The sequence below is a fragment of the Myodes glareolus genome, chromosome 8, assembly GCF_982192425.1.
Source record: "Myodes glareolus chromosome 8, mMyoGla1.1, whole genome shotgun sequence".
In the NCBI taxonomy this organism is placed as follows: domain Eukaryota; kingdom Metazoa; phylum Chordata; class Mammalia; order Rodentia; family Cricetidae; genus Myodes; species Myodes glareolus.
The window spans coordinates 2,039,561-2,052,091 of record NC_142033.1 but is presented as its reverse complement, the minus strand read 5'-3'; the positions used below and the strand labels follow the sequence as shown (position 1 = coordinate 2,052,091).

Sequence of the window (12,531 nt, the reverse complement as noted above, 5' to 3'; positions counted from 1 at the left end):
AAGCTAGTGTGGACACTGTATTGTATACCAGGTACTTGGAAATAGGGAACTGAGGGGGCTGAAGGCTAGCATCGATTTTGATGTACTGGTGTGCTGCAGGTGTATGCCTACAGAGAACCACACATCCCAGAGGCAAGCGGAATGACTTTTGGTATACAAGGACTCTGTCTAACAACTTCCTGAGATATTCTGTCTTTAAGAGACAGAAATTGCCTACAGTCCATCTCGAGCTGAGTCTAGCCTCAATTTTGGACCAAGTCAGTGGACCTCCCCTTTGGGGGGGTGCTTGGGGAACCCTTAGGACCTAACAATACAGAAAGATGAACACGGTTTACAAACTGCCAACATGGCATGGTTAAGTGAAAGGTTTTTATTACAGATATGAGGGAGAGAACAGTCAGCGGTATGGGAAGAGTCCGGAGGACAGACAGACAATAGTAGACTTAACATAGCCAGCAGATTGACCTGGCTGTGAGAGAAGCAGGAACAGAGTGAGAACAGGGGCGAGAGCAAGAGAGAGAGAAAAAAGGAACATGGCTAAATAGCGTGGTTATAAAGAGAATGAGTGGCTGGTGGGAGTGGAAGCCTGTGAGCTGGAGACGTTTAGGACCTCGAGGAGGTAAGAAGAGGTAGGATGCTAACGTGGCCTCTGGAATGTATAACAGGTAATAATGATACTAATGGAGTATGGGGGCCAGCATGCTAATAGACACCAAGGATAGCCATTGTCTCTTCTGCCAGTGATAACGGAAACGGTTCCTTTTGGTGGAGGGAAGCTGGCTTTACAAGCTCCTGAGGAATGCTGACTTTGGTTGAACCACTGTAATTTGGGGGAATGGAGTTTCCTTTGGACCTACCACATTCAAGTTTGCACGAATAAGAGCAGATCCTAGCTTGAAATCTCTAGAGTTGTGTGGGAAGCTTTTCAAGAGGGGCAGATATAGTGGTGACAGGAAAACAGAAATGGGGAAAGGGAGTAGAGACCCGTCAATAGTGGGAGGGTTAACTCTCAAGTTTTTCTTAACCGGAAACATGTATTGCTCAAAGCTGAGTTCCAGTAAGGTGTAATGAACATAGTAAAACATGCCTTTAAGACACGCAAAAATTGCTTAGTCGGGAACCTCGCTACACTCAAGGCTGCACCTGCACCAGAAGCCAGCGACGTTACTTACTCAGGATAACCAGACACAGGCCTAGGACCCCATAACACCCACTGGACAGTCTATAGACAGAGACCGAGAGCAATCAATGCTCTGCATATCTGGAGAGAACGTCACATCGATCGGCCTTATGGCTGGAGACTCCCAGAATCCTGACCCTCGACCTCTGAACCCGACCTTCGCACAGGCGACCTAAGACTCACGACTGGAAAAGTCTGGTGCCTCCCCTCACCCCCCCCCCCCCCCCGCCCGTCCCTCACAGATAAGGAGGACGGAGGGCGCAATCCTCCAGACAGCTCTCCAACAGGACTAAAGCTCTCAGGACTTCCTTCTCCCGAGACAAGGTGGCCCCCAGCGAGCCGACGTAAACAGAGCGACTGGGCCGGCGCGCAGCGCCCGGGTCACGTGACCGCGGGCTCCGGAACCCGCTGCTCCTGGCACGGCGTCCGCTGCGTTTAGGGCCCGGCTGCAAACAAGACGGGGCGGGAACTTTCCTTCTGGGGGCGGGTTCCGCGGCGAGCCGGTGCGGGCGGGAACGCCCCCCTCCCCGTCCCGGTCCTGCGGAGCCTAGCTCGCCGGGTTCCGTGGCTGACCATGGCCCACTGTGCAGCGGGCGGCGCGCCCCCCGCGGTGCTCCCGAGGTCCCCCGGACTCGGCAGGAAGGGGGTGCCCAGGAAGGGTCCCAGGGAGCGGCGCAAGCTGAAGGCGGTAGTGTCGGAGCAGCTCAGCCGCGACGTGCTCAGGTAGGAGGCGGGATCAGCGCAGCTCCCTCCCTTCCTCCCTCCCTCCCCGCCTCGCTCTGGTCCTGAGGCACCTGTGGGGCGCTGGCCATCTCCCCGAGGGGCCTTGCCCGGCGTCAGGAGCCAGTCTCGAACGTTGTGGACCGCACACGCCGCATTCAGAAGGAAGACAGAAATGAAAACTAGTGATGCGGAGCAGCGCCAGTTCGCGCTAGCTAAGACTTTACACACACGGGCAGGGGTGTTGTTAGGTCGGACTGAGTCCAGGCCCTGAAACGTAAGCCGTGTCTTTAGAAAGTTGTAAGAAAATGATACAATTGGGAAAACGAGTGTTTACTTTGAAATGAAGGCAGAACAACATTCAACATTCCTCTAACAGGAACCCGCGCAGGGTCACAGCTACCATTACGTTCTAGTCTGCCATTAAGTCCCCCCTCCTTCCTGCTTTTATCAGGAAAAGCTTGGCTCTGCCAAGTGGGAAAAATGACCCTGGGAAACAGCTATTCTGAAAGAACTCCACTGGTGTATTTAAATATCTTTGCTGTGCGAACGCCTCGTCTGCCCAAGTGGCCAGACTTGCGGTCTCTAGTCTCTGTTTAAACTGTTCAAAGTGCAACCTGGGGCTAGAACTTGAATTATGGAAGGCAGCGGAGGTGAAATGCAATTAGCCTGAGGTGTGTCTGTTTAAGGATAGCTCTTCCTTGGGCGTTAATTAGCCACAACCTGACGAAAGCCAAAGTGTGGCGAGTGTTTTCTCACTGGGAAGACTTATTTCTCACTGGGAACAATGTTGGTGAAGGGAACCAAACTCAGGTTCTCTACAAGAACAGTATGTGCTTCTAACCTCTGAACCATTTCCCTGGCTCTTATTCCAAAATCAATCAATTTCTTTCTTTTTTGTTGTTCTGTTTTGTTTTATGGGATCCTCAACATTGGGCTCCATATTTTATCGAGAAAACTGAGGTTTTCTTTTCTGAATTCATAGTCTCGTTTATAAAATAATTTAAAGAAAGACCTCAATAGGCAAGTTGTAAATCTTGGCAGCTACCTGGGTCTGAGAAAACTGTCAGGCTCCCCAATGGAGGACAAGTGCCAAGTGATGTATTCCCAAAGAAAAGTGAGAAAGTCTATAGCATCTGGGCCAATGTCTGAAAGAAAAGGACAGAGCCCAACGGTGGCAGTGGCGCATGCCTCCTGCACTTGGGAGGCAGAGGCAGGTGAATCTCTGTGAGTTTGAAGCCAGCCTGGGCTACAGAGTTGAGTTCCAGGGCAGACTCCAAAACTCAGACAAACCCTGTCTCAGAAAACAAACAAACAAACAAACAAAAAAAAACAAGAAAAGAAAAAGTAAAAGTTAGCTTTGAGTTTGGACCCAGACAAGCAGGCAAGCTGCTTTCTGTTGTCTGGGAGAGCCTGCCCACCAGAGGTGACCACTCTGACAGAGTTTATAGCCAGCTGGGATTATGCTTAGTCCCAAGCATTTAGAGCAAGGGGCTTTTAAAGCCAAGAACCTGTAGCTGCAGGGAGATGTGGCTAGAAGTATTCTCCATCCTGCTGGCCCCCATGGACCTGTTTTTCTCCGCCCACCTGTTCCTGAAGCCGCTTATGAAACAACCATTCTGAGGCTTATTATCAGTTACAATTGTTTAGCCAATGTCTTAGGCTTCTTACTGACTACCTATAACTATTAAATTAACCCATTTTTATCAATCTGTGATTGCCACAAGTCTGTGGTTTACCAGCGCAGCTGCGTGTCTCCTTGACTCTGCCGACTCTCTCTGTTTCTCTTCGGATTTCCACCTGGCTTTACTCTGCTAAGCCATTGGCCTAAACAACTTTATTCATCAACCAATAAAAGCAACACATATACAGAAGGACACCTCACATCAGAGGGAGCTTTCCACAAGCAAGCACTATAGTAGAACTTAAATGGTTAGCTGTAGTGGGAGGTTTTCACAGTTTAGCAGAAGCTAAGTTAGCTGGGGCATCTTGACTTCAGGGTCCTAGAATAGAATTGGGTAATTTTTCATGTGATTTTTCTACCGAGGAGACCAAATTCTAGTTACACCTGAAATGGCCTCAGCAAGAATACAAGGTGGAGGGACCTCTGCAGTGTCTTGTCCCGTCACACTGCCATCAGGCTGCTAGAAGCCGCACTGAGGGATGGGCTTCTGGGGAGGAAAAGTATGTCATCTAGCTAACACTCCTTCCCTGGAGGAGGGACGGAGGTGCACACTTACAGTGCTTGCTACCTCTTGGTCCCCAGATTATCATGGTCTCTTCCTGTAGGAGTTACCTTGCTTAACTAACATATTAAGCTAATGTTGGCTCAGATACAATCCATTTCAGATGAGATGAAGGTATTGGGGTATATGGTTTAAAAAAAATAGGATAATATAAGTAGATTTGACTGTCCTGGTTAGTTTTATATCAGCTTGACACAAACCAAGGCATCTGAAAGAAAGGAACCTAAATTGAGAAAATGCCTGTAAAGCGAAGTCAGAAACAAGTCAGCTAGGGCTTATGATAGCTGAGGGTTCCATACTGACAGTGGGAGTGGAAAAGTCAGCAGGGTTGTTGACTGAACACACGTGGGCGAGCTGAGAAAGGGAACAGTAGAAAGTGCCTCTAAACCTCAGGGTGGTTGAATATATAATGAATCTTCAGGAGGCTCTATCTTGAACATAACTAGAGATACATCTGAAGAGATGACTGAGCAGAGATTGGGCTAGCCACTACAGACTGAAGGCTGTGACATCAGCAGCATCCGGTTATCCAAACCGAAGATTTTTCTACCTTCGCGTCTATATCTAATCAGCTCTAGTTTTATGACGTATATGTATTTTAATTTCATCCTCTCTGTCACCACTGACCCTCATCTGACTATTGACTGGTTACTGAAAGACCGATTCGCCCGATATTCAGGCTGTTGACTCTCCTCCAGCAGGAGGGTCTGTCAAGTTTCTCGCCTCCTGTCCTCCTTCATGTCTGCAGCTGCAGAGCTAGATTCCAGAGTGTGAGTTTTGCCTTCAAAAGCCGCTGCTATGTGCCACACCCAAAGCACCCTATGGATCAGGTTGTAAAGAACAAAGCCAGGAGCCACTTCCACGTTGCTTTTCTAACCAACTCTTACAAAGTCTTTAAAGGTCACATTTAATCCACGCATCTCGCAGACAGTCCTGTGTGGTGTTTTGTCTGGGGTGGATGGGGGGGGGGGGGGGGAAGCAGGGACTGTGCTTGCTGTCGAATGTGTCATCCTCTTTCAGTTTCCAGACCTGGTTTTCTCCTCTGTGCTTCGGCCTCCAGGGAGCGAGCATTGTGTTTTGTTTAGTCTTGTGCTGTCTGTGTTCCCAGCACGTCGTTCACACTCACACAGTGTCTGTGGTAACCACACTTTAGTAGGAGTCAGAAATGCTTTCTATAGGTTATGGTCTGATTTGAATATTTGTTCTCTCCGAAATACAAGTTAAATTTAGCTGTCATTGGAGCAGTAGGTCCTTAAGTTGTGATTAGGCCTTGAGGGTTCCATTCTGTGGGTGAAGCTGGATCCTTTATTAAATTAAGACTGAATTTGGGACTAGGGAAAAGGCTCAACTAGTAAAGTGCTTGTGGTTCAAGCATGAAGATGAGAGTTCCGTACCCCGGAACCTACATGAAATGCTGGACGTGGTAGTCTTAGTACCTGGAAGGCAGACAGGAGGTTTCTGGGGGCTTACTGGCCAGCCCGCCTAATCAGTGAGCCAGCCAGCAACCCTGTCTCAAAGCGCAGGGTGCTATTGAAGAAGATACTTGACCTGCGTGAATGGGTGCCTGCATGCTGTTCTTGCTTGCCCTCCTGCCTTCCGCCTTGTGATGATGAAGCATGAAGGCCCTTGCCAGATGTCAGCATCTTGAGATCAGAAGCAGCTAGCCTCTAGAACTGTGAGCCAATAAACTTGTTTGTTGTGAATACCTTGTCTGTGGTATACTGTCACAACAGTATAAGATGGACTTGATTGTTGTGAATACCTTGTCTGTGGTACACTGTCACAACAGTGTAAGATGGACTTGTTTGTTGTGAATACCTTGTCTGTGGTGTACTGTCACAACAGTATAAGATGGATTGTTGTGAATACCTTGTCTGTGGTACACTGTCACAACAGTGTAAGATGGACTTGATTGTTGTGAATACCTTGTCTGTGGTGTACTGTCACAACAGTGTAAGATGGACTTGATTGTTGTGAATACCTTGTCTGTGGTGTACTGTCACAACAGTGTAAAATGGACTTGATTGTTGTGAATACCTTGTCTGTGGTGTACTGTCACAACAGTATAAGATGGATTGTTGTGAATACCTTGTCTGTGGTATACTGTCACAACAGTATAAGATGGATTGTTGTGAATACCTTGTCTGTGGTGTACTGTCACAACAGTATAAGATGGATTGTTGTGAATACCTTGTCTGTGGTATACTGTCACAACAGTATAAGATGAATTGTTGTGAATACCTTGTCTGTGGTATACTGTCACAACAGTGTAAGATGGACTTGATTGTTGTGAATACCTTGTCTGTGGTACACTGTCACAACAGTATAAGATGGACTTGATTGTTGTGAATACCTTGTCTGTGGTGTACTGTCACAACAGTGTAAGATGGACTTGATTGTTGTGAATACCTTGTCTGTGGTGTACTGTCACAACAGTGTAAGATGGATTGTTGTGAATACCTTGTCTGTGGTATACTGTCACAACAGTGTAAGATGGACTTGATTGTTGTGAATACCTTGTCTGTGGTGTACTGTCACAACAGTATAAGATGGATTGTTGTGAATACCTTGTCTGTGGTATACTGTCACAACAGTGTAAGATGGATTGTTGTGAATACCTTGTCTGTGGTGTACTGTCACAACAGTATAAGATGGATTGTTGTGAATACCTTGTCTGTGGTGTACTGTCACAACAGTATAAGATGGACTTGTTTGTTGTGAATACCTTGTCTGTGGTATACTGTCACAACAGTATAAGATGGATTGTTGTGAATACCTTGTCTGTGGTATACTGTCACAACAGTATAAGATGGATTGTTGTGAATACCTTGTCTGTGGTGTACTGTCACAACAGTGTAAGATGGACTACGGCAGGGCAGACAGTAGACAGCAAAGGGAAAGATGGAAATACGCTGGGCCTTCGCTCCAGCCTGCTCTTCCTCGAGCTTTTAGTGCTAGGTGAGCCAGCGAGCACTCAGTTCAGTGCTGGGTGGGCCAGGGAGCACTCAGTTCAGTGCTGGGTGAGCCAGCGAGCACTCAGTTCAGTGCCGGGTGAGCCAGGGAGCACTCAGTTTAGTGCCAGGTGAGCCAGCGAGCACTCAGTTCAGTGCAGGGTGAGCCAGGGAGCACTCAGTTTAGTGCCAGGTGAGCCAGGGAGCACTCAGTTTAGTGCCAGGTGAGCCGGCCAGCGCTCAGTTTCACTGACGTTTACTGATGTGGCTTCCTTGTTCACTTTAGAAGGGGTGGTAGGGTTGTCAGGGAAACTCAGTTTAAGTCAGTGTGAACCAGATTTTTAAATTATAGAAAATGCAAGATATACTTGCAACTGATACAAGTGATTTTATAAAATAAAAAACCTTTATCTTTGCAATATATGTGTGTATATATATGTATATGTTGCCTATTTTTAAAAAATGTAACAAATACTCTGGTTAGCATCTGTTATGAACAGAATTCCCCAGTGCTGTTTGGCTACCACGCATATCTAACTTTTGTTGTTTTGAGGTAGGGTCTAATGTGGGCCAGATGAACACAGCTGAAAGAGACCTAGCATAAGCTCCAAGTCCTGATTCTCCCCCTTCAACCTCTGGTGTGTCTAGAATTCCAGGCATATGAGAATCAAATCCAGGGCCTCCTGTATACTAGGCTGACCCTCAGCTGGCTACCAGTTGGAAAACTTCCTTGTTCACTTTAGGAGGGGTGGTGGGTCATCAGAGAAGCTGGGTGGGAGAGAGGAACAAATTTAGTGTATAATTTGAGTTTTCAGCTAAAATTTGAGAAAACAGTACTTTTTTGTTGTTAAGCTTTGAATAAATTTTATTGTAGTATATTATTGTATGTATTCTATTTTATTAGTAGATAATATGCCCAATGTATAAAAATCAAACTTTACAACAGGTATGTATGTCCAGAGAAAATAGCCAGGTTTGGTGCTGTCTGTTATGGAGTGGGCTTGTAAGAGCATTCTCTGTAAAGTTACCTCAGTTGTCAGACTCTTCGTCTCCTGGGAACTTGCCACATGAGAGGACTCTGCTCAGTGTGGACCTCTAGAGTAGGAAGTCTGTGCATCCACGTCACCAGCAGCAGGGCTCAGCACAACACTCTTTGTAAACTTTGTTCGTTACCTTCGAAAAGACTCTCTGAAAAAAACTGACCAAGCTAAATGTGTTTGCAGAGTCGAAAGCTTCTGTCCTTGGGGCATTTGTTTCCTTTAGTGTAAAGTGGGGTCCCATGGACAAGGAAACACTGAGTCTTCTGTGTCCTGAGAACAAACAGCTTTGCCCTTTGGGAATTCATTATCTCGTGGGGAGAGATGCATAAACATAATGAGGCAGTGATGGAGGTGCTGTGATAGAGGCTGGACCTAGCCTAAAGGGATTGGGGAAGGAGCCCTTAGCTCGGTCTTAGGGGAGTTTGAGTGTCATTGGCTGCTTTCCAAGCTTTCACAGTAATGGATCTCGTTACCCAGTCCATGGTCCTCCTGTGGTACTCTGGTGTAATTGCCAGTTACATCCTGCAATACAGAAGTCTTCTGAGACTCATACCTTGATGATACCAGTGATGTGGTGTAGTGAGACACAGTATTTTAAGTTTGTAGAGAGCAGAAATACATAGTAAAAAGAGGCAAATAGATAGATTATGAAATCAGTGGACTTTGCTATAATGACATGCGTACACTAGGGATTCAGTGGGTTTATCTCCTGAGTGTGTCATTTTTAGTAATAGATTACAGCACGATTAACTCTGTTTGGTGGGGATGGGAAAGGGCATAAGTGTCACATTCTTGACACCCAAGGCTGCATTTCAGACTTGGTAATTAACAAAAGTGTAACAGTTTCTGATCTGGATTGTCTATTGTTATGTCTTGTTTCTTGGTGCTGACTATATGCATATTTGGTTTCATTTTAGTATGATTTTTGAACAGTTGATTCATCAATAGTCAGAAGCTAAGTTAACTTTATGCTCTGTATTTCCATTATAAAACTCAAGATGGTGCATTTAGAAGGAAAATCAATGTCTTAGTTAAGGTTCTGTTGCTGTGATGAAACACCATGACAAAGCATCTAGGGGAGGAAAGGTTTATTGGGCTTACACGTCCACATTGTAGTCTCACGGAAGGAAGTCAGGACAGGAACTCACGCAGGCGCACAGCGGAGGCAGGAGCTGATGTGGAGGCCATGAAGGGTGCTGCCTGCTCCTTGCTCTCCATGACCTGCTCAACCTCCTTTCTCACAGAACCCAAGGCCGCCAGCCCAGGGATGGTACCACCCACCATTCTCTGGTTAAGAAAATGCCGGTCAGATCTTCTCAGTTGAGTTGTCCTCTTTCAGAGGACTCCAGCTTGTGTCATTGTGGCTATAAAAATAGCCAGGACAGTAGCAGAAAACAAGATGTATTAGTAGAATTAAGAAAATATTTTCAAATGTTTCTACTTTTTTTTTAAGTGAAATCCCCTTTGTTTTGATTAAATTTTAAGAAAATCAGAGTCGAAACCAGTATTAAGTGTAGTGTTCTTTAAAATGAACTCAAACAAACCCAAGTTTTCTGTTAAATTATTTCTGTAAAGTTGGTTTCTCTGACCGACCGTTATGTGGGTTCTAGGAAGTTGAGTTGCCAGCCTCAGGTGAGGCGCTCCTTTGCCATCCGAGCCGTCTCGCTTGGCCTCTGCTATTTAATTACATGTTTCTAGGTTTGTAGGTTGTTTTAAATCCATTTTCTGTTTTAAGGTTACTAACCCAACTGTAACCCTTTTTCCTAATAGGCTTTTAAGGGAAGAGATTCACACGGACACTGTTCTTTCTGTCGGTGGCTCTCTGTTCAAAGTGCACAGGGCAGTCCTGTTAGCCAGAGCTCCTGGATTTCATTTCCACCTCATTGGACAGATGCCAAGTGGCTTAACAAATGAGCTTGTTCCTGTGGACAATGTTGACGCTTCAGAACTTAGAGCATTTTTACAGTAAGTACCTCGTCTACTTTCCTCCTACTCTTACGTTTGAATCTGTTAAACAGTTGGCTTTTAAAAAATATTTGTGCATATTTTCCTAATGTAATCTAAGGAAAACCTATTCATTTAAACTGTTTTGTTAATATTAGTGACTTCATATTGGCAAAGACATGCTCATGACTGGTCCACAGCCAGATGTTGTGTGTATTTCTCTGATCTCAGCAATGGGAGAGTTTACATTAGTATTAGCTTTTGTTTGCCCTCATTAAAAGTGATAGGGAAGGGGAGATAGCCATGGAGAGATGGCTCAGTGGTTTAGAGCACTTATTGCTCTTGCAGAAGCCCTGGGTTCAATTCCAAGCATGGACACGGTGGCTCACAACCATCCTAACTCTGGTTCCAAGGGATCCAGCACCTTCTTCTGACCTCCATAGGCACCAGGCAGACACATGGGATGCAGACACACATGCAGGCAAAACCTGCATGCACGTGAAAAATAGATATGTTGAAATGATAGGGAAGAGGCAAGTCGTGGTGGCACACACCTTTAGTCCCAGCACTTTGGAGGCAGAGACAGGTGGGTCTTGTGAGTTTGAGGCCACCCTGGTCTACGTAGTGAATTCAAGGACAGCCAGACTACACAGTGGAAACCAGGTTTCAAAAGAAAGAAAGGCAAGAAAAGATTGGCTCAGTGGTGGTGTGGGGGGATGAAGAGAGCTCCGCCTTGCAGTTCCTCTCAGCTTCAGGTTTCTCAGTGTAAGGAAGTCAGGACAGCTTGCTCTGTACTTTGCTCCCTTTCACAGGGATCCATGCTAGGGATTCAATAACCTTATGAATGTCAATAGTTGTAGTGTATTCGTGGGATCCGTGTAGGGATTTAATAACCCTATGAATGTCAGTAGTCCTGGTGTGCCTGTGGGATCCATGCTAGGGATTTAATAACCCTATGAATGTCAGTAGTCGTGGTATGCCTGTGGGATCCACGCTAGGGATTTAATAACCCTATGAATGTCAGTAGTCGTGGTGTGTTTGTGTCACGTAAGCTCCTGGAACTAGACTGTCAGATACATGTCAGTTCACATGTGATAGCTCAGCAGGGCTTTGCGGATAGAAAGTGCTTATATATTGGCCCCAGAGTTTTTAGCAGATTACATTGAAATTTGTCATTAACATAAATCCTAAACTAAAGGGCATATTATAATAGAAAACATTGATTTAGATTTCCTTTTTTTTTTTTCTTTGAAACAGAAACCCAGTAGCCCTGACTGGCCTGGAGCTAGCTATGTAGACTGGATTGGACTTAAACTCAGAGAGTGTCTGTCTCTGCCTCCTGCATGCTGAATATTAAAGACATGTACTACCGTGCTTGGTCTGATTTAGACTATTTTTTTTTATTTTTGGTTTTTTGAGACAGGGTTTCTCTGTAGCTTTGGAGCCTGTCCTTGAACTCACTCTTGTAGACCAGACTGACCTCTGAACTCACAGAGATCTGCCTGCCTCTGCCTCCCGAGTGCTGGGATTAAAGGCATGTGCCATCACTGCCTGGCTGATTTAGACTTTTTTAAAATAGAAATTATGATAAAACAGATTTTGAATTTTTGCTATATGAAATTCACTTGTTTTTTAAGTGGCTATCCTTTCTCCTGATTCGTGAAGCCCCTAAGCTACTTACTCTCCAGTGAGTTCATTGGCGTGCACTCAAAAGTGTACACAGAGTTTAAACTCTGACTCGGTGTCCTCTGAAAGGAGTGCTTGTTTTACCACCTCAAGCTTTCGGCTCACACCAAAATCACAAAAGAACTTTGATTTCCAAGAAGTTTTAACCTGTGTTTGTTGTGAAAGTGTGTAGTGTGGAAGAGAAAGAAAGGGGCCTCGGACTTTTCAGTCTGACAGTAGCAGAGCCGGTAGCTCAAGTGCCAGTCAGTTCAGCTCCTGACGCAGCACAGAGGTTCCTGCCTTCTCTCTGCTTCGGACTAGAAGTGGGCAGGGTCGAGTCTCCCGTGTTGTATTAGCTGTGTTTTCTGCATTTGGGGTGGGTGTTTAACCCAGGGCTTTGTTCATGCTAAGCATAAATTCTACCACTGAGGTACATCTTCCAGCTATGTTTGTATTTTTTATTAATTAATTGATTAATTAATTAATTGAGAGGCAATCTATCTGTGTTGCTCAGTCTGTCCTGAGCTCTTGGGCTCAGGTAATCCTCGTCTGAGGTTACAGCGGATGCTTCTTAGCATTAACCATGTATCCTTTAAAAAAAGTATTTTGGAGATCACAACATTGAGCATGTCGACTTGGTGCTCTGGTGTCTGGAGTCTCTGCATTTCACCACATCAGGAGAGACTGCCCATTCCAGAGTCAGCTGACTCCTCGGTGCGGCAGGTGATTTGCCTTGAGCACACCTTTGATTTGCAGACCAGCCAATCATGCCTTTTCTTCTCCAT

At 45.6% G+C, this 12,531-nt stretch overlaps 1 protein-coding gene across 1 annotated transcript in view; it reads left to right on the top strand.

Annotated features, from left to right (window-relative positions):
- Positions 1 to 1,698: 1,698 nt before the first annotated feature.
- The window catches only part of Btbd8 (BTB domain containing 8), a 62,515-nt gene continuing 51,682 nt past the window's right edge, over positions 1,699 to 12,531 (top strand). Inside the window, exons 1-2 of the mRNA XM_048447092.3 lie at positions 1,699 to 1,903; positions 9,908 to 10,102. Coding sequence (XP_048303049.3) covers positions 1,755 to 1,903; positions 9,908 to 10,102 — 344 coding nt within the window. The 5' untranslated portion in view covers positions 1,699 to 1,754. The remainder of the gene's footprint in view (positions 1,904 to 9,907; positions 10,103 to 12,531) is intronic.